General features: G+C 48.8%; 1 protein-coding gene across 2 annotated transcripts in view; it reads left to right on the top strand.

Annotated features, from left to right (window-relative positions):
• The window catches only part of ST8SIA2 (ST8 alpha-N-acetyl-neuraminide alpha-2,8-sialyltransferase 2), a 58,415-nt gene extending 35,364 nt beyond the window's left edge, over nt 1-23,051 (top strand). For both annotated transcript variants that reach the window (XM_060170567.1, XM_060170557.1), the window contains 4 exons: nt 447-575; nt 4,629-4,886; nt 9,371-9,664; nt 22,766-23,051. In XM_060170567.1, the coding sequence (XP_060026550.1) occupies nt 447-575; nt 4,629-4,886; nt 9,371-9,664; nt 22,766-23,051 (967 nt within the window). The remainder of the gene's footprint in view (nt 1-446; nt 576-4,628; nt 4,887-9,370; nt 9,665-22,765) is intronic.
• Nucleotides 23,052-25,573: the final 2,522 nt, after the last annotated feature.

Here is a 25,573-nt window from a genome sequence, read left to right as displayed (position 1 = left end):
GGGATAATGAGATAAAGCTACATCCCATTGCCCCAATGTGAGTTTTTGTTTCCTCTTTATTAAGTTTGTAAACCATCTTATGATACTTGGTTCTTAATTCAACTGCTCTTCAGAGTTTCACAAAAGCGGCTTGAAGAAGTATTACTATTAGGACAGCGACGGCTAGGTTTCACTGGGAGGAAACATTGGGGGTTGGGGGTGGGGAGAAAGAGAGTTCATCACCCCCTTCCTGTCTCCCAGAATATATGTAGGTAATACCTGAGGGAGAGAGTTGGTGCATTCTAGAAGATAAATAGACTTCCTTCCCTTCTCAGGTAATAACTGCAATTTTGCTCCTCCGAAGAAGTTTACATTCAAGCTTGTGCAAAAACAAAACTGTTAGACTTGTCATTGGCTTGCTAACAGATCACATCTCCCCTCTTCCTCTTTCTTTTTCCCCCTTCCAGAGCTGAAGTTGTAATAAATGGCTCCTCGTCCCCGGCTCTTGTTGACAGAAGTAATGAAGGCTTTAAGCGCAACATCCAACCAGCCTCGGCCAAGTGGAGACACAACCAAACGCTCTCTCTGAGGATCAGGTAGTGGTAATTACCTCTAGGACAAGAGACAGACTTGGCCTTCTTTGGCACAAGCTGGCAAATTGCCGCTCTCCATCATCTAAAGAAGTCAGGATAGAAATAAACTGTTTACCTCCCGCTGAGGCAGGTTTCATCTCTCACTGATCAATTGGAAATAAAAACCCCAGGCAAGCCCGGCAGCCCAGCACATGTGTGCGGCGACTCAGGCCGGGGAAGTGACAGGAGCAACTGGCTGAGGTCCTGGGTTTGGAGGGAGTGAGGCTCTTGGGTCAGCAGCAGTGAGAGCCAGGGGCGGGGGGGATCACAGATGGCTTCTCCCAGCGGACCCCAAAGCAGCAGTCCTTGCCTGGCATCCATCCTCTTTCAGCGGCGATGGTCTTTGGAGAGCTGTCTCCCCCACAGCCCGAGTGGCTTGAGTAGGCAGCCACTCCCTGATGACATGAAGAAAAGCTACAACTGGGCATCAGGTGACCCAGGAGCCGATGGGACACCTGACCACAAAGGGAGAGGTCTGTTTTAGCCAGAGAACAGCTCTTGTCCTGATCTTTGCAGAGTGATGTTTCCAGAGCAGTGCAGACATTGCTGGGTGGCGGGAATGGGGAACTGTAAGGAAGGGATTCCAATGTCAGCACTTTGGCCTCTTGCCTTTGACAGAGCTGTGATAGACGCAGCAAAGAGTGGTCAGTATAACCCAACCATTCACTTGCAGACATTGTGCTGGGAGCCGGGGGCGTTGACATGAATCAGACATGCTGGCAGGAGGCACAAATGTAACAAAGATAGAGCAGGGCAGTGTGACGTACACATGAGGCGGTGTTGCCTCATATAAATAGGTGGCGATAGATCATACTGAGGAGAGTACTCCATTTTGTAAGGGGGCTAAGAGGGCTGGCCAGGAAAGGCTTGCCAGGAGCAATGGGTTTTGAAGGATAATTAGGAGTTTGCCAGGCATGCCAAGCTGCTGCCTGAAGTCTGGTGTTTGTGCTGTGTTGCTGGAGCACCCATCAGGAGGAGGGAATGGAGGTGAGGAGGTCGGTGCAGTAACCAGGACCAGACGGGAAAGCCTTGACTATCACAGCCCCACCTTCCCAGCCCATCATCATGGAGAGGAAGCTGAGAACAGGGGGCTGGGGCATGGCGGTCAGCCTTGACCATAGCCACCATACAGAGCAGGGAGCTTCCCCCTTCAGGTGGGCTCACCGTCAAAATGCCCCTACCCCCAGGTTCTTGAGGCTTGGATTTGGGGCCTGAGAAAGTGTGGGGAGTAGAGAGGTGTGAGATTGGAGCCCTAGCCGCTGAGAAAGCATCTGAAGGAGCTGACTCCTGTCACCACCATTCTGCCTCCCCTCGTTCAAGGCCTCTTCTGAGGGCCCCTGGCTGGGCCCTCGGCCTTCATCTTACACCCCAAGAGCTGCCACCTGCGTTACTCACCCCCGGTCAGCAGCCCTGTGGGGCAGTCCGAGGAAACGGACTGCTGTAACAAATTTCCACCAACTCAGTAGCTTCACACAAGAGCAATGGATTCCCCTAGAGTTCTGGGGCTCAGAATTCCGAGCGCTCCCTCTGAAGCCTCCAGGGGAGAATCTGTCCTTGCCCCGTCCAGCTTCTGCTGGCTCCAGGCCTTCCCTGCCGCGTAGCCATGTCACTCCAGTCTCCGCCTTGTCTTCACGTGGCCTTTCGCTCTGTGTCGGTGTGTCCCCTCTCCTATCGCTGATAAGGACACTTGTCATTGGATTTAGGGCCCATCAGGGTAAGCAGGATGATCTCGAGATCCCTGATTTAAATACATGTGCAAAGATGCTGTTTCCAAATGAAGCACCTCACAGGTTCCAGGGTTAGGAGGTGAACATATATTGGGGAGGCCACTGTTCACCCCACTACACCACCTGTGAGTGAAATCCTCCTGCCAGCACAAGCCCACCTCAATCTCCACTCACTCTTTCTCCCACCACTGGGTAGAGAAAAGGATATTTCCCCCTTTCGGAGAAGACCAGACTGTGGCCGCCATGGGGATCCTGCAAACACACAGCTACCTCGGCAGGAACAATGTGCCTTCACCCAGGGGGGAAAAGGATTTCCTTCATCTTCCTTCAATTAGTCACCAAAATTATTCATAATAAAGATTCTGTGAGTGATTTGGAATGATGTTTAATAATCAGTAGTAATTTCTCACAATTAGTTGGAAATTAATTCATCCACAGAGGAGTTTATCTATGGGCTTTCTGGGGGCTCTTTTTGCTTTTAAATACTCTGGGGGTAAGTAATTGCAAAGGTTTCAGCAATGTCCAGACCATATTAGTTTGTAAAGTTGTGTCATCCCGGGTAAAGCACTATAAATAAAAACGATGTTTTCTGTTGTATCTCTGTTTTCCATCAAGAGATACAAATTAAGCATCAAGAGTGGTTTCCCCTGCATGAAAGCACGAGATCCAGACTATTGATAAGGCAAGACCAGGGGAACAGGAGCGCTGTGCCCTGTCGAGCATTCTAGGTGCCCCTTGGTGACGCCAGAGGCTCCCAAACCTGGACCCACCTGAGAGTCCCCTGCAGAGCCTTTGAAAGCGTGCTGAGACCCGGGCCACACTCAGAATCAGGATTTCTCAGGCGTCAGCCTGGAGCCTCTGAATTCTTTATACTTCCCCAAATAATTGAATGTGCATCCTGCTGGGATACACCACAGGTTGTGACCATCTCAGATCACACAGGCCCTCAGGGATCAGTGTTAGCATCTGTGCCATGGGGCAGCCACCTTGCAAAACCTCACATTCGCAAAGCGTGTGAAGGTCCTGTTCCTCTGGGGCTTGGTGGAAGAGAACAGTATCGTTGTGTCTGTTCTAGGTGGGGGCTCGCTAGCTGCAGGAAATGAAATTAATTCCAGGTGATCTGGGTACCAGATTTCCTTCTCTGGATGACTTGAATCATTTCTAAAAATCTTTGGGGCAGTTTACACAGTTTTTAAAGTGAAACCTCCAGTTAGGATCCTCACCTTCCTGGGGGCAGGAATGAAACTCCCCTGGTGATTCTGAGAGGATTCCTATCCCTTTTCTGACCACATCCCATCCCATCTATGTGCTTTGCTAGATGATTCTGGAGCTTTCCCCCTAAAAGTCACGCTGAAGCCTAGAGAGCTGTCTTTTGATCACCGTTGTTCTGAAACAGCACAAAGCAACGCTGCTCTGTGGGACCAGAGAGGTATCAATAGTTACAAACTCCAAACAAGCCAGCAGTGAGGAGGGCCAGGGAGCACACAGCACAGAAAGGACCAGTGCACGGACGGCAGGACACGTTCGCAGTCCCGCAAACGGGGAGTGGTTGACACACCTCACAGTGTCCACACACCCACTCGCCCCCTGGAAGGCCCCTGTGCACAGAGAAGGCTTCCAGGGAAGAAAATTGGCCACTGAGGAATGAGGGACCCCTGTCATTCCGGTTTCCAGGTCCTAATTCAGGACTGCCTGTCAGATGGTGGCCCTGAATCCCACTCAGAGAGGGGAGTATGAGATAGGATGACCATGGTCTGGGTTTGCCCAAGACTCAGGTACAGTTTGTCCCTGGGGTACAAGGCTTTCAGTCTAAAACCATGCTTTCCTAGGCAAACCAGGATGGCAGGTCACCCTTCCTTCCAGGGCCCTTCATGATGAGCTCACATTCAGTCCTGATGAAGTCATTTCCCAGGGCAGGTATCCTATCTCCTAGAAGGAGGACCAGATCGGCCTCTGGGTCGTGTTGCCAGTCTCTGCCCAGAACCAGAGATTGGAGATTCTCCAGTCAAACACATAGACGGGATGAGATGTGGTCAGAAGAAGGATAGAAATCCTCTCCGAATTACCAGGGAAGTTTTATTCCTGCCCCTAGGAAGGTGAGGATCCTAACTGGAGATTTTACTTTAAAAACTGTGTAACCAGAGATTCTCGGAGGGCATCTGACCTCTAGCTGCCCCTGTGTGCTGGGCTGCATCAGCCCTGCAGGGTGACCAAGGAGAGGAAAAGACGGGTTGGCAAAGGGCAGGTAGCAACAGGAGACTTTTTCCTCATGTGTGTTTGGTTTTCGTAGGAAGCAAATCTTAAAGTTCTTGGATGCTGAAAAGGACATTTCTGTCCTCAAGGGGACCCTGAAACCCGGAGATATTATTCATTACATCTTCGACCGAGACAGCACAATGAACGTGTCCCAGAACCTCTATGAGCTCCTCCCCAGAACCTCTCCACTGAAGAACAAGCACTTCGGGACTTGTGCCATCGTGGGCAACTCCGGGGTCTTGCTGAACAGCGGCTGCGGGCAGGAGATTGACACACACAGCTTTGTCATCAGGTAACCGCAGTAGGTCCCCTGGACACAAAGTGACAGGCATATTTAAGTTGAGCTTTGCCAGTTGTCCCAAAAGGTTGAAACAAGATTAGTTGGGTGAGTCCCCTTTCTCAACCTTGACTGTCCATTAGAATTGCTCGGTAGCCTTGGAAAGTTCCAATGTCCAGACTGCTCCCCAGACCAATTAAGTCCATCTGAGGGGTGGGGGCATGTAGCCCAGGGAGCCTGAGGGCTTCTGGTGTACAGCCAAGATTTTTTTTTTTAAACATCTTTATTGGAGTATAATTGCTTTACAATGGTGTGTTAGTTTCTGCTTTAAAACAAAGTGAATCAGTTGTACATATACATATATCCCCATATCTCCTCCCTCTTGCATCTCCCTCCCACCCTCCCTATCCCACCTCTCTAGGTGGTCACAAAGCACCGAGCTGATCTCCCTGTGCTATGCAGCTGCTTCCCACTAGCTAGCTATTTTACATTTGGTAGTGTGTATATATATATATATATATATATATATGTGTGTCCACGCCACTCTCTCACTTCGTCCCAGCTTACCCTTCCCCCTCCTCGTGTCCTCAAGTCCATTCTCTATGGCTGCGTCTTTATTCCTGTCCTGCCCCTAGATTCTTCAGAACCATTTTTTATTTTTTACATTCCATATATATGTGTTAGCATACGGTATTTGTTTTTCTCTTTCTGACATACTTCACTCTGTATGACAGTCTCTAGGTCCATCCACCTCACTACAAATAGCTCAATTTCATTCCTTTTATGACTGAGTAATATTCCATTGTATATATGTGCCACATCTTCTTTATCCATTCCTCTGTCGATGGACACTTGGGCTGCTTCCATGTCCTGGCTATTGTAAATAGTGCTGCAATGAACATTGTGGTACATGTCTCTTTTTGAAGTATGGTTTTCTCAGGGTATATGCCCAGTAGTGGGATTGCTGGGTCGTATGGTAGTTCTATTTTTAGCTTTTTAAGGAACCTCCATACTGTTCTCCATAGTGACTGTATCAGTTTACATTCCCACCAACAATGCAAGAGTGTTCCCTTTTCTCCACACCCTCTCCAGCATTTATTGTTTGTAGATTTTTTGATGATGGCCATTCTGACCGGTGTGAGGTGATAACCTCATTGTGGTTTTGATTTGCATTTCTCTAATGATTAGTAATGTTGAGCATCCTCTCATGTGTTTGTTGGCAATCTGTATATGTTCTTTGGAGAAATGTCTATTTAGTTCTTCTGCCCATTTTTGGATTGGATTGTTTCTTTCTTTCAGTATTGAGCTTCATGAGCTGCTTGTATATTTTGGAGATATATCCTTTGTCAGTTGCTTCGTTTGCAAATATTTTCTCCCATTCTGAGGTTTGTCTTTTCATCTTGTTTATGGTTTCCTTTGCTGTGCAAAAGCTTTTAAGTTTCATTAGGTCCCATTTGTTTATTTTTGTTTTTATTTCCATTTCTCTAGGACGTGGGTCAAAAAGGATCTTGTACAGCCAAGATTGAGAACTGTTGGTGTAGAACAGAGGCAGGCAGACTATGGCCCATAACCTGTTTTTGTCAATAAAGTTTTACTGAAACACAGCCATGCCCATTCATTCTCATATCCTCAGTAGCTGCTTTCTCACTGCAATGTAGAATTGAATTAGTTGTACAGAGTTGAAGAATTGCAGCAGAGAGAGCATATAGCCCACAAGCCTAAAATATTTATCTGGCCCTTTGCAGAAAAAGTTTGCTAACCCCTGGATAGAGCCCAGCACAAAAGTTTGGTTAAAAAAGTCTCCTGGGCTGGCCAGTTGTTGGCCCAAGTTTGGAAAACTCTTTTAAGGTGTATTCTACTAGTTCCTTTATTCTCCTGTAGACAAAATCTGGGAAGTGAAGGGGCGACAGAGAAACTTGTATTTGTACTTGACCATCATTCTCTCCAAAGAGAGAATGAGGTCTCATTCTCATTTCTCATTTTCCAGTCGCCTGGGGACACATTTGGACACAGTTACTCACGGCCCTGATACCTGACCCCCAACCCAACTCAAAAACAAGGCCTTGCTGTCCCCTGGTCAAAAGTAGGGCACACAGAGCCTCGAGTTTCATCCCAAACAGCACCCCAGCACTGGCAGAACCGCATCTCACGTTTCTATCGGGACTCTCTTGATGCAAAGAGAGCCTTGTCCCGGGCTTTGGGAAGCGGCCTTATCACAGAGCTCCCTGGACCTCAGGACGTGGGATTAGATGGTGCGCTGACTCCTGCATCCACTGTGATGCACGAGCTGCTGCAGCCCCGCAGCCACGCTTGTTTTAGTTTGTTGTCCTTTCCCAGGTTCTGTCTGTGCCTGGCGTACCCAGTGGTTCAGTCCTGTTTCTCAAAGCTCTCCAGTCGAAAAATTGGGGATGGAGGGGAGAAGGGAGAGGAGAAGGGAAGTGGCAGGTTTGTCTGATTGGAAGCCAGAGAAGGGGTGAGGGTAGTTCGGGAGGGCGTTAAAGGTATGGTCAGAGGGCAAAAGCTGACCCTGGCAGGGTCTGATCACCTCCTGGGGAGCCTGGCAGCGTTGAAGGCGGCCTTCCTGACCTGGTTTCCATATTGAGTTTTCAGTGCTCCACCCAGCCTGGCCCCAGGATTTCCAGAGGCCACAGCAGGTTCTAACCAACAGTTTTTTTGTTTTGCTTTGTTTTGTTTGCTTTGTTTTGCTTGCTTTGCAGCAAGATGAGTGGTATGACGTCTGGAGTCCAGTCTTGGCTCTGCCGCCCATTTGTCACGTGACTTGGAGTGTGTCACTCCCCTTCCTGGGCCTCAGTTTCATCATCTGTAACCTGGGCGGTTCGGCTGGCGGTCTCTGAAGTCCTTCCATTAGGTTCTAGCCCAGTGTCTCCAAACAACCAGCGTATGAATCACCTGAGCTTATCAAGATGCAGAGTCATCAGGTCTGGGGTGGGGCCCGAGACTCTGCATTTCAAATACCCTTGTGCCGATGAGTGGACCGCATTTTGAGAGGCACGGCCACAGCATGCTCTGCCTCTCCCAGGACTCACGTCCGCAACGGTCCACACGCACTTGGAAAAGAGGGACCTGAAACACCACGGCGAGAGCCACTTAGAACAATGTGTGGCTGTGCTTTGACCTTTACTCTATGGTTCTCACAGAACTGCCTGTCTATGGGGCCGACTTGTGTGGTCTTTCAGGACAAAAGTCACACGGCGGCACTGTGTACAGACCCCCACTGGCTGCCAGGTGGCAGCATCCCTGACACACAGACCCTTTGCTATCTCACCTTGCTTGCCTCTCTCACCCCATCTCCTCTATACAATATGCCCCCATCAGAGCAAATCACCTGCCTTCCCCTAAATACCCACACTGCTTCATACCCCTAGGCCCCCGTGATACATTATTGGGCCTGAAATGCCATAGCATGATGTTTCCTAAACTGCCTGGTTATAAGACTAAATATCAGTTCCTCAGCTCACCTGCTGAATCTGGACCTCCAGGTGAGGGACCTGGGGATTCTGGTTTTTTGGTTGTTTTTTTTTTTTTTTTGCGGTATGCGGACCTCTCCCACTGTTGTGGCCTCTCCCGTTGTGGAGCACAGGCTCCGGACGCGCAGGCTCAGCGGCCATGGCTCACGGGCCCAGCCGCTCCGCGGCATGTGGGATCTTCCCGGACCGGGGCACGAACCCGTGTCCCCTGCATCGGCAGGCGGACTCTCAACCACTGCACCACCAGGGAAGCCCGGGGTTCTGTATTTTTAACCACTGCCTGAGATGATTCTTCTGCTCTTGCAAGCTGGAGAAACACTCTCCTGAGGTGCCTTATCCACAGATGGGCTTCTGCTCTGCCATCCTTCCAGACTTCCCGCGATGGTCACCACCTCAGGAAGCCCACCCGATGCTCCTCCCCGTGAGGATGATGCTAACAGTTAACGTGTACTGAGCTCTCACTCTGGTCCAGCAACGTTCTAAGTACTGGGTGTCTAGGGACTGCCTTAACCCCTGGGAGGGGATGCTGTTGTGATCTCCGTCATAGCTAAAAAAAACTGTTGTGGCTCTTCCTGAGCCAGGAGGAAGCTCTCAGAAAGCACAGAGAGGTTGATCAGGTTACCTAGAATCACACAGGTAGAAAATATCAGAGCTGAATTCTGAACCCAGGAGTGTGTCTTCAGAGCCCTCACTCTGTCACCTCATGTGACCAGGTCACACCTGCCTATAGCATGGTCATCTTGTGGGCTGAGGGCTGACTTACAGGCAGGCATTGTACAACCCCGGGGCCCAGCAAGGTTCTATGTATGTGCTAAGGGCCCAGTCAATATGTGTGTCAGGAGAAGAAAGAACAGGGATGACAGGAGGGCCTGGTGAATTCAGGAGGATGCCCTAGGTCTTTGTTTGGGGATGAGAAGGATGCGAGGAGAGATAAAGGATGGATAAAGTTAAGTATAAGCAGCAGTGCCTCAGCTTCCCCAAAAGGACCATCACTGCCTTTTTTTCCGGCAGGTGCAACCTGGCCCCGGTGCAGGAGTACGCCCGGGACGTGGGGCTGAAGACAGACCTGGTGACCATGAACCCCTCTGTCATCCAGCGGGCCTTCGAGGACTTGGTCAACGCCACGTGGCGGGAGAAGCTGCTGCAGCGGCTGCACAGCCTCAACGGCAGCATCCTGTGGATCCCCGCCTTCATGGCCAGGGGCGGCAAGGAGCGCGTCGAGTGGGTCAACGAGCTCATCCTGAAGCACCGCGTCAACGTGCGTACTGCATACCCCTCTCTGCGCCTGCTGCACGCCGTCCGCGGGTGAGCAGCCACGGGGTGCGGGGGGTGCTCGAGAGGCAGTTTTCCTTTCCCAGGTACCTTTGCAGCCCAGCTCCACCCCTCACTCGTTGTCTGACCTCTGCAAGTCACCTGGCCTTTCTGAGCCTCCTTCCTGGAGAAGTAGGCTGGCAAACGTGTGGCATGTGGCGTGCCAGTTCTGAGCAATCTGCTGCCCCACCCAGAGAGCGGTGCGGAGAATGATCCTCGGACAGCCACTGGGTGGAGGAGGAACCACAGGGGGGCAAAAAGGAAAGCAGGAATATCTGTTGGGAAGCGGTTGCAAGAGTCCAGGTTGGGAATCACTGTGGCTCAGACTGGGACAGTGGTAGTAGATATGCAACGCTTTGGTCAGATTTGCTAGGACGTTTGGAGTAGAGGCAGCAGGATTTGCTAATGGATTCTATTTAAGGACCTCAAGGGGTGAGAGAAAGAGAGAAATCCAGGATGACTGTCAGGGTTAGAGCTGGAGCAGATGTGTGGACAGTGGTGTCATTCTCTGTGATGGGAGAGTCTGGAAGAAGTCTGTGTGTTTGGGCATGTTGGGGAAGAGAGCTCTCTCTTGGGCATATTAACTGTGAGATACCTGTTACAAATACATCTCATGACACTCCTGACTGCCAGGTTGGCCCTGCATCCAGTGGTCCATCCAACCACCTGGCAGTTCACAGTCCTGCTCTGGTGACATAAGACAATTTCTGGGGGACATTGGAATGATCTTCACTGGGGCCTTAGCCTAACTTGGTGTGACCCTAGGAAGTCCTTTGAGCCACCCAGAAAGAACTCTTGCTGTCTTCATAAAGGTGACCCCCGACCTGAGGCACCCAAGCCTGTGACCAGCACTGGTCTAATTAGGATGGGTATCAATACAGAAACCCATTGCCCTCAAGAAAGACCTAGAGAGACATTCAATGAGAGGCAGCCACATTCGTGGCTGATGGAGAAGAGTGATACCTGTATGGACCCAGGCTCGCTAGGGCTGCATTCTTTATCCTGGAGGTTGACCTGTCAAGCCTCCCTTTGGCACTCACTTCACCCCCTCATGGAGGGGGGCTGCTGCAGCAGCCCGCATCTCATGGATTTAGGCTCCATGCCTTTAACTTTGTTCCTTCCTGGAAGGAGGAAAGTCTTTATGTGGTTTGGAGGTCAGAGGATATGAGGGAAAGAGACGAAGTGCCCTTTGGTAAAGAGAAAAAAAGTCCCTTGGCTAGGGAATGGGCAACCACCTGGAAGAAACTGTGCAGCCAGAACTATTTCCAGCTATAATTGACTCACTTTCACCTGTCAAAATAGCATTAAGCACCAGTAATAAGCCCTTTAAACAAACGGGCTGTTAATCCTGAGATTGCAACATCTTCCTTTGCAGGAACTCCCGGGAGGAAATACTGCAGGAGAGACGGATGGGAAAGGGTTCTCCTTTTAGCAAGGGGAGGGAGCAGGAATGAGGGCTTCAGGGGCCTTGGGATGGATTTCTGACAATGGCCCCCTCCCTCTGTGCGGACACTGGGCCCTATGGGGTTTGGGTCCAGTAGGGCATCACTGAGACGGTGGGCAATGTTTGTATTGAGAGGAAGGGCTTGCCTCTGTTCCCACCAGGTGGGAACTTACCTGGTGTTTACTGCAAGAGGAAGAATGAGCTGGTGAGGGATGCAGAACAAAGGCATCTGAGAAAACAACAAGGGGTCATAGAGAAGAAGGCTGAGGAGGAATCTGGCTAAGAGGCAATCTGGCCTAGCATCAGGAACATGAGCTTTGGAGGTAGGGACACCTGGGTTCACATCCCAGCTCCGTTACTCCCTTGGTTGTATAACATCCTTGACCAGGTGGCTTGTCTCCTGTGCCCTGCTTTCTCTATTTATACTGGGGAGCAATACCTACGACAGAATGTGTGTCCTGTGCCAACACAGGGGAGACAGACAATCAGTCATAACTACTGTGATCATGGCAGCTGCCACCAACCACCAACCAAGGGATTAGACTTGTCCTGTAGACTCAAGAGGTAGAAGCAGGACCAGAGGGTGAAATCACTGGGAGGGAAATGTATTTAGGCTCCATTTAATAAAGGAGTCTATAGAACAATGGACTAAGTCAAATTCACCTGAACTTTACCTCCAAGTTCCAATATGGGTTGTAGTTTGCAGAATCATCTTATTTCCTTATTAAAAATCTGTTGTCCAACAAACACCCCATTTATGGGGTGGGACAGGATAAACACTTTTTTATTGTGGTAAAATATACACCCCATGAAATTTACCATTTTAACCATTGTCAACTGTGCCGTTCAGTAGTGTTAAGTATTTTCACATTGTTGTGAAACAGACCTCCAGAACTTTTTCTTCATGCCAATCCAAAACTCTGTACTGATTAAACACAAGTCCCCTCTTCCTCATCTATCCAACCCCTGGTAACCACCATTCTACTTCTGTTTCTATGATTTCAGCTACTTTAGGTGCCTCATATAAGTAAGGTAATATAGTATTTGCTTATTTGTGACTGGCTGGTTTCACTTAATGTAATGTCCTCAAGTTTCATCCACGTTGCAGCATGTGTCAGAACCTCCTTCCTTTTGAAGGTTGAATAATATACTGTTGTATGTATATGCCATGATTTGTTTATCCATTCATCCATCCATGGACATTTGTGTTGCTTTTACCTCTTGACTCTTGTGAATAGTGCTGCTATGAACATGGGTCTGTGACTAGCTCTTTGAGACCCTGCTTTCAATTCTTTTGGATATCCACTCAGAAATGGAATTGTTGGATCATACCGTAGCTCTATTTTTAATTTTTTAAGGAGCCTCCATACTGTTTTCCATAGTGGCAGCACCGTTTTACAATCTACCAACAGTGTACAAGAGTTCCAGTTTCTCCACATTCATCCAACACTTGTTATTCAATTTATCCACATCCTGGCCAACACTCATTATTTTGGTTTTTTGATAGTATAGCCCATTGAAACCATTTTAAAGTGTACAATTCACTTAGAAGAAATTCACTCTTATAGAAAAGCATAGGGAATCTCCTTATGACCTTGGGTTTGGCAATGGTTTCTTAAGTATGACACCAAAAACACAGGTAACAACAACAGCAACAACCAACAAAATAGATTAAAATGGACTTCATCAAAATTAAAACTCTTCGTGTGCCAAAAAGACAATATATCAAGAGAGTTAAAAAGCTACCCATAGAATAGGAGAAAATATTTGCAAATCATATTATCTAATAAGGGATTAATATCCAGAATATATAGAGACCTCCTATAACTCAACAACAACAAAAATCAAACAACCCAATTCAACAATGGCCAAAGGACTTGAATAGACATTTCTCCAAAGTAGATATACAAGTGGCCAATAAGCACATGAAAAGGTGCTCAACATCACTAATCACTAGGGAAATATAAGACAAAACAACAATGAGTTACAACTTCACACCCACTAGAATGGCTATTATCAAAACAGTGGAAAATAACACATGTGAGGAAACTAGAATCCTTGTGCTTGTTGATCAGAATGTCAAGTGGGAATTGACTTTGAGCACCCTAGTGTCTTCATCTTACAAATCAGGAACTTGATGACCAGACAAGTTGGGTGATTTGTATGAGGTCACCCAGCCAGTAAGAGTCACAACCATGAACTTAACCACATTGTCTCGCTTTAATGCAATGCACCAGATGCAGCAAAAATTCACACCCACCCAGTTCTGGATTTGGGGGTGCTATGAGCTCAGAGGGCTGGGAGCTGCTGCACTGAAGATGTGGTGTTAGTAGACCGCAGTGGATAGCAGCGTGTCAAGACTCCACCTGCACAGCACCGTTATCGCAAGCACAGGGCAGTTTCCCCACCAAGCAGCACAAGCGGGAAGGTCAGGACACCTCAGAACAGCCTTATAAGATAGATACTATTTCCATCCCCAGTTTACTCATAAGGAAACAGGCTCAGGAATGTGAAGAGGATTGCCCAAGATCACTCAGATGGGAAGAGGGGGATTAGAATCCACATGTAGACTTCAAAGTCTCTGCTTTTCCCACTGCCACCCGCCTTCCCATATCCTTGACACACAGACTGACCACTGTCTGTTGACCATTGATGCCCCAAAGACACTAATTGATTAGATTAATGTTGACTTCATGGAGATCTTTAAGAACAGGCCACCAGCACCCTGTTCTGCCAACTGTCCCCATTTTTACCAGTGACTTACTTGAAGGCATCAATTGTCTGCTTAGCAAATTCACAGGTGATGTGACTTTTGGGGAATTCCCAATATTGGGGGCCTCAGAGTTGAATCCAAATTTCTCTTGACAGGCTGAAACAACGAGCCAGTCTAAGAGGAAGAAATTTCATATGAATGAATGCAAGATTCTGTACTTGGGTTCCAAACAGTTGTACAGGTAAAGAGGGATAAACAGTACCAACCATCAGCAGATGTGTGGTTGCTCAAAGGGATAATGTGATCTTAGCATTACACATCCATAGCAATGGATGGATGGGTAACATCTTTGAGAGTCAGGGAGGTCAGCAATGGATTGTTGGAGAATCACATTCCGTTTTGGGTACCAGGCTGGAGAGGGGCCACAGTGGCAAAGAAATTCAAAAGTTGAAAGGATTTGGGAAGAGAAGTCTCCAAGGAGTATGAGAGCAATCTTTCTTATTCAGCAAATACTTACAGGCACCTCAAGGGTTCCAGGCCTGTGCTGGGGGAACACAAAAATCAATAAATCAAGGCTCCTGCCCTTGATGGGCTCGCAGATTTGGGCTGTGAGTCTCCAGGTATGAACTAGGGTCGGGAAAGGATCTACAGTAAGTCTGGTTTCCTCTGGACACTGGGAAGAACATTCCAACAAATAAAGATCATCTGAAATGAGTATAGTTGCCTCTTAGGAACGGATGAATTCTGCATTCTTGGAGATGTCCAGACAGCAAGGGATGCCCCTTACTGGGCTGTGGAGAGGGAAATATGTATTATACAGTTAGGGTGTTAGTTTGCTAGGGCTGCTGTAACAAAGTACCACAGGCTGGGTGGCCTAAAGCACAGAAATGTATTGCCCTACAGTTCTGGAGGCTAGAAATCCTTCTGGGGCCTCTGAGGGAAGAATCTCTTCCAGGCCTCTCTCTTTGGCTCGTAGATGGCCATCTTCATCATTCTCCCTGTCTGTCTCCAGATTTAAGGACATCAGTTATATTGGATTAGAACTCACTCTAGTAGCCTCATTTTAACTTGGTTGTCTCTGTAAAGACCCTTATCTCCAAAGGTCACATTCTGAAGTATTGGAAGTTATGACTTCAACATATGAGTTTCGAGGGGATGCAATTCAGCCTTTAACAGTTGGGCTAGATAGTACCCGTGCCCCCCCCCCACCCACCCACAGAGAGCCTTTGATTCAACACACCTGTGCTAGGAGACTCTCTACCCACCATGTACTCTCAAGATTCCTGCCATCTGTGGCAGTTATCGGTCCTGGATATTACAGGGAAGTGGGCAGCGTGAGGCAGAGACACTGAGCAGAAGGCCTGCCCTTCGACACTCACTGCCCCTGACCCAACCTGGCTTCCAGGAGCTTCTGGCTCTGCCGGCCCTCAAGGTGGCACAGTGCCCTGGCTGGCTGTTGGCAAGGGGCGTGAGCAATGGAGGGGAAGGACACCCAGGCAATTGAATTTGGCTGCAGGAAGTGGGAGGCTCTGGTCAGCAGCTGGTAGTGAATGGCTCTAATTCAGTTACCACAATGGGGAAGGCTGGGACCTACAGAGAGGGCTGCCCTCGGGCAGGAAAGCAGCTCGCTGGCTGGCCTGTGTAAGCAGCCGCCCAGCCCAGAAGCCTAGGGCACAGAAGGCCGGTGAATTCATGCTTAATTAGGCATCAGGAGTGCTGAGCCTAGGCCCTCGGAAGGCACTGATCCAGCGGGCACCACTGCCAGGGCTGGAGCAGCGGCTCAGCAAAGTAGGCCTTGCTGCCTGTCAGAGGGGAGCAGAACCTGAAGCCGGAGGGCAGGTCCAGGGGGAGAGAGGAAGCAGGGTGCAGGGAGGCAGGGGAGAGACCAGCTAAGGCTGGAGGGAGTCCCTCCCAGACATGCCTATCAGAGTCCACAGAGCATGCCTCCAGGGCTGGCCACAGGAGTTGAGGCCCAGTCTCCTCCAGTGGACACGGAGTGTGGAAGTGCATTGCATGGTGGTGTTACCTACAGAAAGGGAGGAAGGTCTGGGGTGTTACAGCACAGATGGCATTGGTCATTTTTAATGGATTGTCTCCATTTTTTTTTTAAATAGCAATGGACATAGTCAAAAGAAAAAGCCAAATAGTATGGAAGGATTTCAAGTGAAAAGTGAGGCCTCCTCCACAGAAGCAGCCTAGTAGACTGGTTTTTCTATGTGTATCCTTCCAGAAATATCCCCTTTCACACCTAAGGGAGCATGTTTTAAGTACTGCACTTTGCTAAATTCCGGAAATTATTCCATATCGACATGCAACACCTCATTCTCCTTCACAGCTGCCTTACACTCCACCGTGTCTGGACCACAATTTCTGTTAGCAGAAGGCATCAGTGGGCATCGCAAGCTTTTCCAGTCTTCTGCTGGTATGATCAGTATTACAGCAATTGTCCTGGACTGGCATCTACACACATATGTATATATGTAGTCTTGCTTTTTAGATGTGCCATTGCTAAAAAAGAGAGATGGATATATGCTGTACGCATTGTTAGTTTTCATAGAGATTGCCAAATTGCCCACCACAGAGGTATGTACCAATTTACACTCCCACCTATGATTATTGAAAATACCTGTTTTCCCATAACCTCCCCAACATGATGTGTTATCAACAACTATTATCTCTGCCAATCCAGTGAAAAATGGCATCTCGTTGTATGAAATTGAATTTTCCTTTAATTATGAATGAGGTTAAATATAACTTTTTTTTCTACTTGTAGTGGCCTCCGTTTAGATTCCAGAATCTAGCCAGAAGGTTTAAACCCCCAAGAAATGGTCTTGCTGGGTCCCTGCAGGGCCTCTGGCGACAGAAGCGATACCTGTGCGGGAGCTGCAGTCTCTAGGCTCTCTGGGGCCACCCCCACGTGTAGCAGGAGGAACGCCTTAAGTAACCGGCATCATGGCTTTTCCTTCTTTCTTTTGGCAACATACCGTCTAGGATGCTGTTAGCCCACGTTTCACATGTGAGAACCCAGTGGCTGCCTAGAAGGGTTTAGGGTAAGGCCAGGCTCCTTCCACCTCTCCTGCCAGTGCCCCCGAAGGGAGACATTAACCCCTACTTGCTAATCTTTACTCACTGCTTCATTAAACAGAGATCTGTGAAGCACCCACTCTATGGGTGAGCTATGCTCGGATCTGGGGTTACGTGGAAGCAAAAAGTCAACCCACTCGCTCATAGAAGTTTAAATTGCAGGGGAGGAGGAAGACAAGTAAACAAATCATTACAGCATAGCATGATCAGTGCTAGGATAGGAAAAGAACAGCATACAGTACACAAAACCATCCAGGCAGGTCCTAGAAGGCTTCCTTCAGGGAAGCTGAGAAGGAGTTGCCAGCCAGTAGCAGTAGGAGGTGGTGGTGTCCTGGAAGAAACCAGAAGTTCCTGGTGGCGGTGTGGCTGTGCATGCCAGGTGGTGGGAGGGATTTCAGGCCCAAATCTCAAGGGCTTCACAAGTTGGGCTGAGGCTGCTGGATGTTATCCTGTGGACCCCAGGAGTCATGGGGGAGCTTTTGGTGGCATGGTAATACTTGAGGCTAGCCTGGCTTACTTGAATGAGAGCACTGGCTTGGGTAAGCATGGAGGCCTGGGGACCAGGAATCAGCCTCAAGCATCCGCAGGGCTTAACCAGCTCTCCACACCAGCCCCAAATTCTGAAACAAGCCCCCCGATCTCCAGTTCCACAAAGCTGGGAAGCTACATCCCGAGATGCCCCCCAAGACACCAGAGCTCTAAGGTGCTCCCAAGGAAAGACAGCAATGGGCTTTGAGGCCCCTGGACCAGAGACCGGGCTGGTGATGTAGATGACGAGAGAACAGGAGTCTGAGAGCCCTGTTTCTGGCTTTGCTGATGATCCTGTGCAAAGCATCACCAAGTATCCCTCGATGACCACCTGTGAGGCATTCCTGTTCCTTAAGGATGATATGAGCTATATCCCACAAAGTGCTTTCAGCTTCTTAGAGAAAGCCCCTTTGGTCACTTTTTCCAACCGTGGCAGCCACCATGCTTGCCACATACCAAGCACAGGAATCCAGGGAGAAGGACAAGTGTGCTTTGGTGATGATTTTGGCAATCTTCATTTATTGCCGTCCATGCTCATAAAATATGCCACTTAATTGTCTTGGCAATTGGGGTAACAAATTTGAAAAATAATTACTGCCTTTTTGGAGATTACTTTGCCTTCTAATTAAAGCCTCCAGACTGGGATATTAAAGGTGCATTGTCAATACAGCATCCTGGATGCACCCAGCTAACCTCGTTTAGGAAGGCAAAATTAATTAGTTTGTGTTTTAACACCCAGCTGTTATCTCAAGGAAAGAAATCATCTACAAGTCGGCCATGCACACAGTCTCTAAATTGGCCAGGGCGACTGAGGAGCGATAAAGGAAATGGAGAGTGATTTGTTCCCGCATAACTGTCAGCTTCTAGAACAAGCTGCTCATTAAACGGCGTCCCCGTGTCCCTGTCAGACCTCACTCAGGAGCTCTTGTTTACCCACAGAGGCAGAATCGGAAAGGAGAGGGTCCCTCCCTGCCACTGAGCTCTCAATTCATTCCGGAGCCTCTTTTGCTGTTAACACCTTTCCCAGTGAGCAATTCTGGGCAGCAGATCTGAGAGGCTGGGTGTTTCTATTCCTGTCTTAGCTGGCCAGAGTCACAAAGCTGCATGCACTGCTAGCTTCCCCCCTCTCCTTTTCTACTTCTTCCCATTTTTCAATTCCATTTAAGTCCGAAGTTGCCGAGCGCCATGGAAGCAGGATAATCAATTCTAGTTTATGTTACGATAACGATCCCTGAAACCCTTGTGATTTAGCACAACAGAAGTTTATTTCTCATCCTCGCAAAGTGCGATGCAGGTTGGTTGGAGCTGTCTTCCAACCAGTGATTCTAGGATTTAGGCTTCTTTCATCTTAGGCTGACATCATCTTTCCAGGAGGCACTGAGGTTCTCCAAGGCAGGAGTAAGCTCTTGGGGAACAGTTGGTCCAGCAGGGACCATTTCCTATTGCAGTCTATTGGCCAGAACTGGTCATGGGACCCCAGCTCATTTACAAGGGATGCTGAGAGATATAGGCAAGCCCATGGAGGATTAGTTGAGTGATGCTGTCTCTGCCATAGTGCCTTGGCTGTACCACACACTGAGCCAGGTGCCTCTGATGACCCCACAAAGGAGTGTAAGGCATGGCCTCTGCCCTTGGGGAGATCACAGTACAGTTTCAAGTGGGAGTCCAACCCATACAGTAATGAAGGATCAGCTCGGGTTGATACGCACGATAGCATCCATGGAAACAAAACTCATAATAATAAGGGGGGAATGACTAATTCAGTTTGAGCTGAGAGTGGAACAAAGGGAGCATTTCCAGGAAGACGTGATTCACGTGCTCAGTTTGAGGGGAAAAAAAAAAAAGAGAGTTCACCAAGAGGACATGTAGGGGAGAGGCACATCTACGGGGAGGGCACTGCACTTGTCTGGGTAAACTCAGACCCACCTATGAGCTGCTTGGACGTTTCCCCACTGATTCAATTCTTCCCTGCCTCTCTCTGGGCAGAGCATCAATGGCTTGAAAAGAAATTTATTTCTGAAAGCCTTACCCTGCTAAGCCCTTACAATCAGAAAATAAACAAACCGCAAATCCCTAATCTGTCATGTGGCCGTTGTTAGGGCTTGAATTTCTCAGGGAGTGAACGGTCTTTGAGATGCTCTCATAAGGGGACACAGCCCGTGGCTCATGTGTCCCTGGATAGTGTCAACAGCAGCTGCAGCCAGCTCATCCCTGACCCCGGCAACGCCCCCACCCCCCCGAATCACTATGGAGTGAAAAAAGCCCAAGAACCAGGAGTGGGGAGGCTGCATTTTATCCAAGCTCTATCTGACCAGCTGTGTGAGAGGTTTGCCTCTTCTCAGGCAAGTCACCCTGGATTCTCACTTTTTGCTCTGTAAATTGAAAGAAGAGGACAAGTTCAATCCAGGAGAACCGTGGATTACCCATAGATATGGTCTGTTAACTCACCCAATAGGGACTCACTGGATTAAAAAAAAAATTTTTTTAAGTAGTTGCCAACATTTAAAAATTTGGAGAATTTGTGTTAAAATCCAGATTTCTGATACCTTTGAAAAAATCAGAAAATTTGACATGACCATACAAGACAACAATAAAACCAGCTACCCCTTTAGATGCCACAGTCCCCCCCACTCCCTATTGCCTTGGCAACACAGAGGCCAGTGTCAGTTTTCCTTACACACATGTCCCAACTCCCAGCTCGCTCAGCTATATCCCCTGCCAGACCGCTGAGCTAGATGAGTTCTCCAGGCCCAACTGTCTTTAAAACTCGATGACTATCCCTTATGCTTACTCTTTTCCCCTCTTTTCTCTAAATAAGTCTCGTTCTTAGGTTCTTCTGGCAGAACCACCTACCAGTTAGAGCAGGGCTTCTTAGCCTTTGCTGCACATTTGAATTACTGGGGGAGGTTTTAAAAATCCCAGCGTCCAGGCTGCACCTGGATGTGGGACCCAGGATGGGTCGTCTTAAAGCTCCAGGCAGGAGCAGCCTAGGTTGAGAACCATTAAGTTAAAGCTGAAAGTGCAATGGAGTAGCTCAAGAGGGGGTGAGCTCCCCATTATTAGATGTAGTTAAGCCGAGGTGTCAGCTGCTGCTCTTCTGAATTCTTCTCCTCCATGCACTCTTCCTGCCCTCAACCCCCAGGGTCCTCCCAAGCTCAGCTCAGCCCCACTGAGCGTATAGAGTATTGAGGTAGTCTAAGGAAGGGCTCCCTATCGAATAAGCCCCAGTCTCAGCTTCAAGCAGCCCCCTGAGCCAGCACCATGCCCCCTACATATCAGCTGGGACAGAAATGATGAAGTTCTGTGGTATGTCCGCCAACTCTTTTCCTATTATTTTTTGTATTGTGTTTGCAGTGACTAGAGCCATTCTTCTGTCCTCTGCCTCTGCTTCTCTGTCTGATTCCAGGTTGGAAAATTCAGCTGCAGGGAAGTTTCTTGGCTCAGACAAGATGAAAAAGGAGAGGGTACAGAGAAAGGGGCCTTCAACTGACAGGCTTATGAAACAACAGCCATTGTGAAAGGGGGCCGCCTGCAGAGCCCAGAAGAATCATGTTCACTCTGATTCCGGCTGTTGGGGACCACAGACTCCATCATCAATGTTAGGGGGGAAATTCAGATCACCCTGGCCTGACAGACAGGATGGGGGGGAGGGAGCCTTGAAATAAGTTTTATTATATCCAATAGTATATGATTTACTGAAATTATATGGGTTATTAGGAATCTATAACCTTGTCTGATACAAAGGCTAATGTCTCCCCCAAAAGCTAAAGGATTTAAGCTTGAGTCTCTGAAATGTTTGGGGGTCTCTATTTTGGAGCTGCAGAAGGAACCTCTTGCAAAAGGGTGTACTTGGGCTTCTAGAGAAGCTGCCCCCAAACTTTGAGCTAGAAGCACTGTTAATAATGGAAAACAGTTGTAACTTTTAGCAATATGTAAGCGTTCTGTGCAGCGTCGTTTTACCTTCTGGCATGAATTTCAGTGACACGTGTGACTTTATAGTCTTGGGCATCACTGTGCCTAGGCGCCACGGGGAACGTCGTTGGCCTGTGCTTCCGATGGGGGGTGGGTGTTTCTCACAGTGGCAAATGGGAGCTCGTGGGATGGGGGCCCACAGAGTGTGTTTGAGTACAGAAAACCACGGACACTGTCTGTTGGAGACACAGTAGTAAGGACTTTGTGATAGGGAAGTATGGCTTTCCACCAAGGCATACGCATTACATCTAAAAGGATTCAGCATTGGGTAAGTGGAAGGTTTTACTAGAAATAAAGAGGTTGGACCATGCATCCCAGTGGGTTCTAAATCCAAGCAGGAGAAACACCATGATGGAAAACAAAAATGATGGCAAAGAGAGTGTCTCTTTTCCCAGTTCTGAAGACACTTCTGGATTGTGGTGGAACTTGGAGGCTGTCTTGGCCATCCCTTGGTCTGTGCCCCATCGTTGCATAAATGTGAAAAAGTGGGTCCAGCAGGGAGAAGCAACTTGCTCAAAGGCACACCGGTAGTTGTAGACAGAACTGTCACTGAAACCACCTCTCAACCTCTGTTGCTTAGCCTGTGAAATGAAGATGGTTTCTTCCTCACTTCTTTCTCGATTAAGGTAAACCAAGGCCCTCTATGTACAAAGGTAGCTCAGCACCTCACTCAACACAGGAAGCCCTTAGCCTAAAGCTCTGCTCTCCCCGCCCTGCCCCCTCCCCGTGTTTCCTCTCATACTTCTGACAGAGTCCTTTGCAGAACCCAGCCTCACAGGGAAGGCCGCTGTTTGCTGCTCCCTCTGCCCTCCAGGGAAGCCACGTATGCTCAGAGATGGGCAGCCTGCATCAGAGGCGGAAGGGGGCGGGGTGTGGGGCCTGTGGGCAGGGATGGGAAAGAAATCTGATGATGCTTAGGAGGCAAGGAGGTCAACCCCTGCCAAAGTCAGGTGTGGCAATAGGCAGTGGGCACCATGCAAGAGGCGGCCCTTTATCAGGGTCGGCAAACTATGGTGCAGCCACACCCGTGTGTGTTGTCCGTGGCGCTCTCGGGCTACAATGGCAGAGGCCAGGAGTATGGCCGCAAAGCCAGCCATTGTTGCCACCTGGCCCTTTACAGAAAAAGTTTGCCAGCCCCTGCTTTAGGTTTCAACCAGCCTGAGCTCAAGTCAAGGTCCTGCCCTTTCTACCCAGGTGAACCTGGGCAAGCCCCTTTCATCTCTGAACCTCATGTCCTCAGCAGGCGGCAGGCTGTGGCCCAGGACAAAATCTTCCCCTTCCTGGAAAGGATAATTCGTAAACTCAGGTTTCTTTTTTGTTTCTTTGTTTCACTTTCTTTTTTTTTTTCCCCCAGATACTGGCTGACTAACAAAGTTCACATCAAAAGACCCACCACGGGCCTCTTGATGTACACCCTGGCCACGCGTTTCTGCAACCAGATCTACCTCTATGGCTTCTGGCCCTTTCCGCTAGATCAGAACCAGAACCCCGTCAAGTACCACTATTACGACAGCCTCAAGTACGGCTACACTTCCCAGGCCGGTCCCCATACCATGCCCTTGGAGTTCAAGGCCCTGAAGAACCTGCACGAGCAGGGGGCTTTGAAACTGACTGTCGGCCAGTGCGACGGGGCCACGTAAGGTGAGCGCCCCGTGGGACTCAGTGGCTCACATTTCCTGCCAGCTACACCACAGGCAGATGGGAGTCGGGGTGGCACAAACTCTAGAACAAGCAGGCTAGTGGTTTTCTTTGTTCAAGTGTAAAACAGTGACCAGAATATATATATCTATACCTGCATATATATATTGACCTGAGTATTTATAACTGTGTGGTGTTCATCTAGCATTAGGCAGATAAGCCACAGGAAGAAGGTGTGGAGAACCCACTTGGATCAGATTGAGACTCAGAGCATCTTTGGGGGCAGAAGGACTTGACAGGAAGAGATGTCAGTCCCATGACTGGATGACACACTGCCTCCCAAGTTGGAGGGGTCTTTGGGCTCACGGATGATTGGAGAACCACTTGTTGGCCGCTGCCCCGAGCCTCTGAGAAATGTGGATTCTGGGTGAGCCAAGACCAGAGGGGACAACTTGACCCAAGTCTAAAATGGTGCTGTTCCCAGGAAGAGGGAGGTTGGAACATTCAGCCCAGCCAAGGAGCACAAGGTCACCAAAAGGAGCAGAGGCCACGTCAGAGCTGAGGACTCGGTTCCATGAACTTAGAGTTGAACTGCCCACAGGACAAACCACAGTTGACCCACCTGTCCCAGACCAGCCTCCATAGCTCTGGAGAGAAGGCTGGAGAAGACAGTGGACAGGTCCTATTCTGGCTTTGCAAGAACCCCCAAGAACCTGGGACCGAGCAGGCAGATGACACTAAATTGCTAGGGTGTTCCAAATCGTGTTTTCGAAAAATCGCAGCTTCCTACTAAGAGTCAGCACTCCAGCCCCGAATAAGGCAAAAGAGTGTCCAAAGTGTGGTGGTTGTTCTTTAAAGCCACTTGAGTTGTCAAGGAGGAAGGGACCCTGGGCTTTCATCCTCAGGGTTAGCCTCCTTCCTGCTCTGTTAGAATGTCACAGGAAGGACTGTGCTCTTCCCTTCTGCCTCCAGGGAAGCTGCCGCAAAAGCTTGAAAGGGCACCGCAAAGATAAATGTCATCCCTTTAAAATATATGTGATTGCCTTCCCGGGTGCCTCGGGAGCCCCAGAGTGTGAGGCCCCAGAGTGTGGAAGAATGTTAAGCATCGAGCTCCATTTCTCTACAGCCACTGTGTTTGCTTTCTGCATCCTGCACTCCGGAAGGGGGGGGGTGTCTCTGCAGCCAGACTGCTGTGTCAATGTCACTTTCTTGTCACTTTCCTACCCTGATCGTCACACTTGCCGGCACTGAGCTCCAACACTGAGGTTTTCAGCTCTGTGGGGAGAGGTTGCAATGTCCATCCCCACCTCCCTCTTTTCACAGAGGCAGTGATTTTAGAATTTGGCAAAATCCTTTTCCCCCCCATTAAGATTAAGAGTTAAGACTTTTTTGCAAAACCCAAAGCCAAATGTAGTATCCAAATACTGGACATACTCTCCCCAGGGAAACCTGGGCTTGATGCCGATAATTTAGGGGCTGGAATGACACGTCACATGTAGACAAGCATTAGCCAGCTTGATTTGTTTAGATTCACTCCCTTGCCTGGTAAATAACGGTGTTTTCAAATATATTTGAAAGATAAGTCAAAAAGCATTATATTGAAGGTGAAGGGGGTTAAGAAAAGGGATGAAGATCCGCTCCCAAGCATATGAGACAACATAATTAATCAATGGCAATTCAAGCAGGACATTTGCTCTAAATTAATGCCTGACGGGAAGCCAGTGGAGACAGTGGAAGGATGCTCAGAACCTATTAACCCTGCATGCAGACGCTCCAGCTCCAGACCAAGATCACGATACTATGTCTCTGTGTTTCTTCCCTTGTTCTTCTTGTTGACGCTTGAAGTCTGAGATTTGGGATTTGCATTAGAAAATTAATATTTAAAAAAGCAACAGCCCTAACAGACTCTATGGGGACAGAGTGGTTTGGACTTCTCACAAGAAGTGGAAATAATTAGTATCACATTTTACACCTCTCCAGGGCCTTTCTTCTTGAGCATCTCAGAGACCTTGGAAGACATTTCATTGTTGAAGCTCGCAGTGCCCTGGGGAACAGGCAAAATTGCCAGTGGGGCCTCAGTGGGTTAGCTAAGGCCTTGGGTTCCAGAAGTTTCCAGTGGTGAGTGCAGAGAGGAACTCGATGTCAGGTCTTGGAGTTGGCCCTGCATTCCACATACCTGCCAGTGCCCACCTGCAGGGGAGTAAAGGGGCCAGAGCTCTTTGGAAAACACGGTTTTCTTTCTGTCTCTTCTTGGTCTTGGGTCCTTAAACTGAAATTGATGGAGTGGAAAGGGAAGGAACTCTTAAAACCTGCCTCTGGGTTCTCGCCAGAGAAGGCTGGGGACCCAGGACAATCTGCACATCACCATTCCCAACCCGCAGGTCCTGTACTGCCAAAACACTTTGGCCCTGTGATGGCGTGAGTTCCAGAGACCTCGGCTTCCCTTCCCCCCTTGCCCTCTCCATCTGGGCACCATGATCAGGAGGCAGCCTGTCCTTTTCTCCTATTTAGAGCTCAATTTGCC

Source organism: Lagenorhynchus albirostris, chromosome 1, assembly GCF_949774975.1.
Source record: "Lagenorhynchus albirostris chromosome 1, mLagAlb1.1, whole genome shotgun sequence".
In the NCBI taxonomy this organism is placed as follows: Eukaryota; Metazoa; Chordata; class Mammalia; order Artiodactyla; family Delphinidae; genus Lagenorhynchus; species Lagenorhynchus albirostris.
Note: the sequence above shows the minus strand (reverse complement) of the source record. Positions and strands in the feature narration are given on the sequence as shown.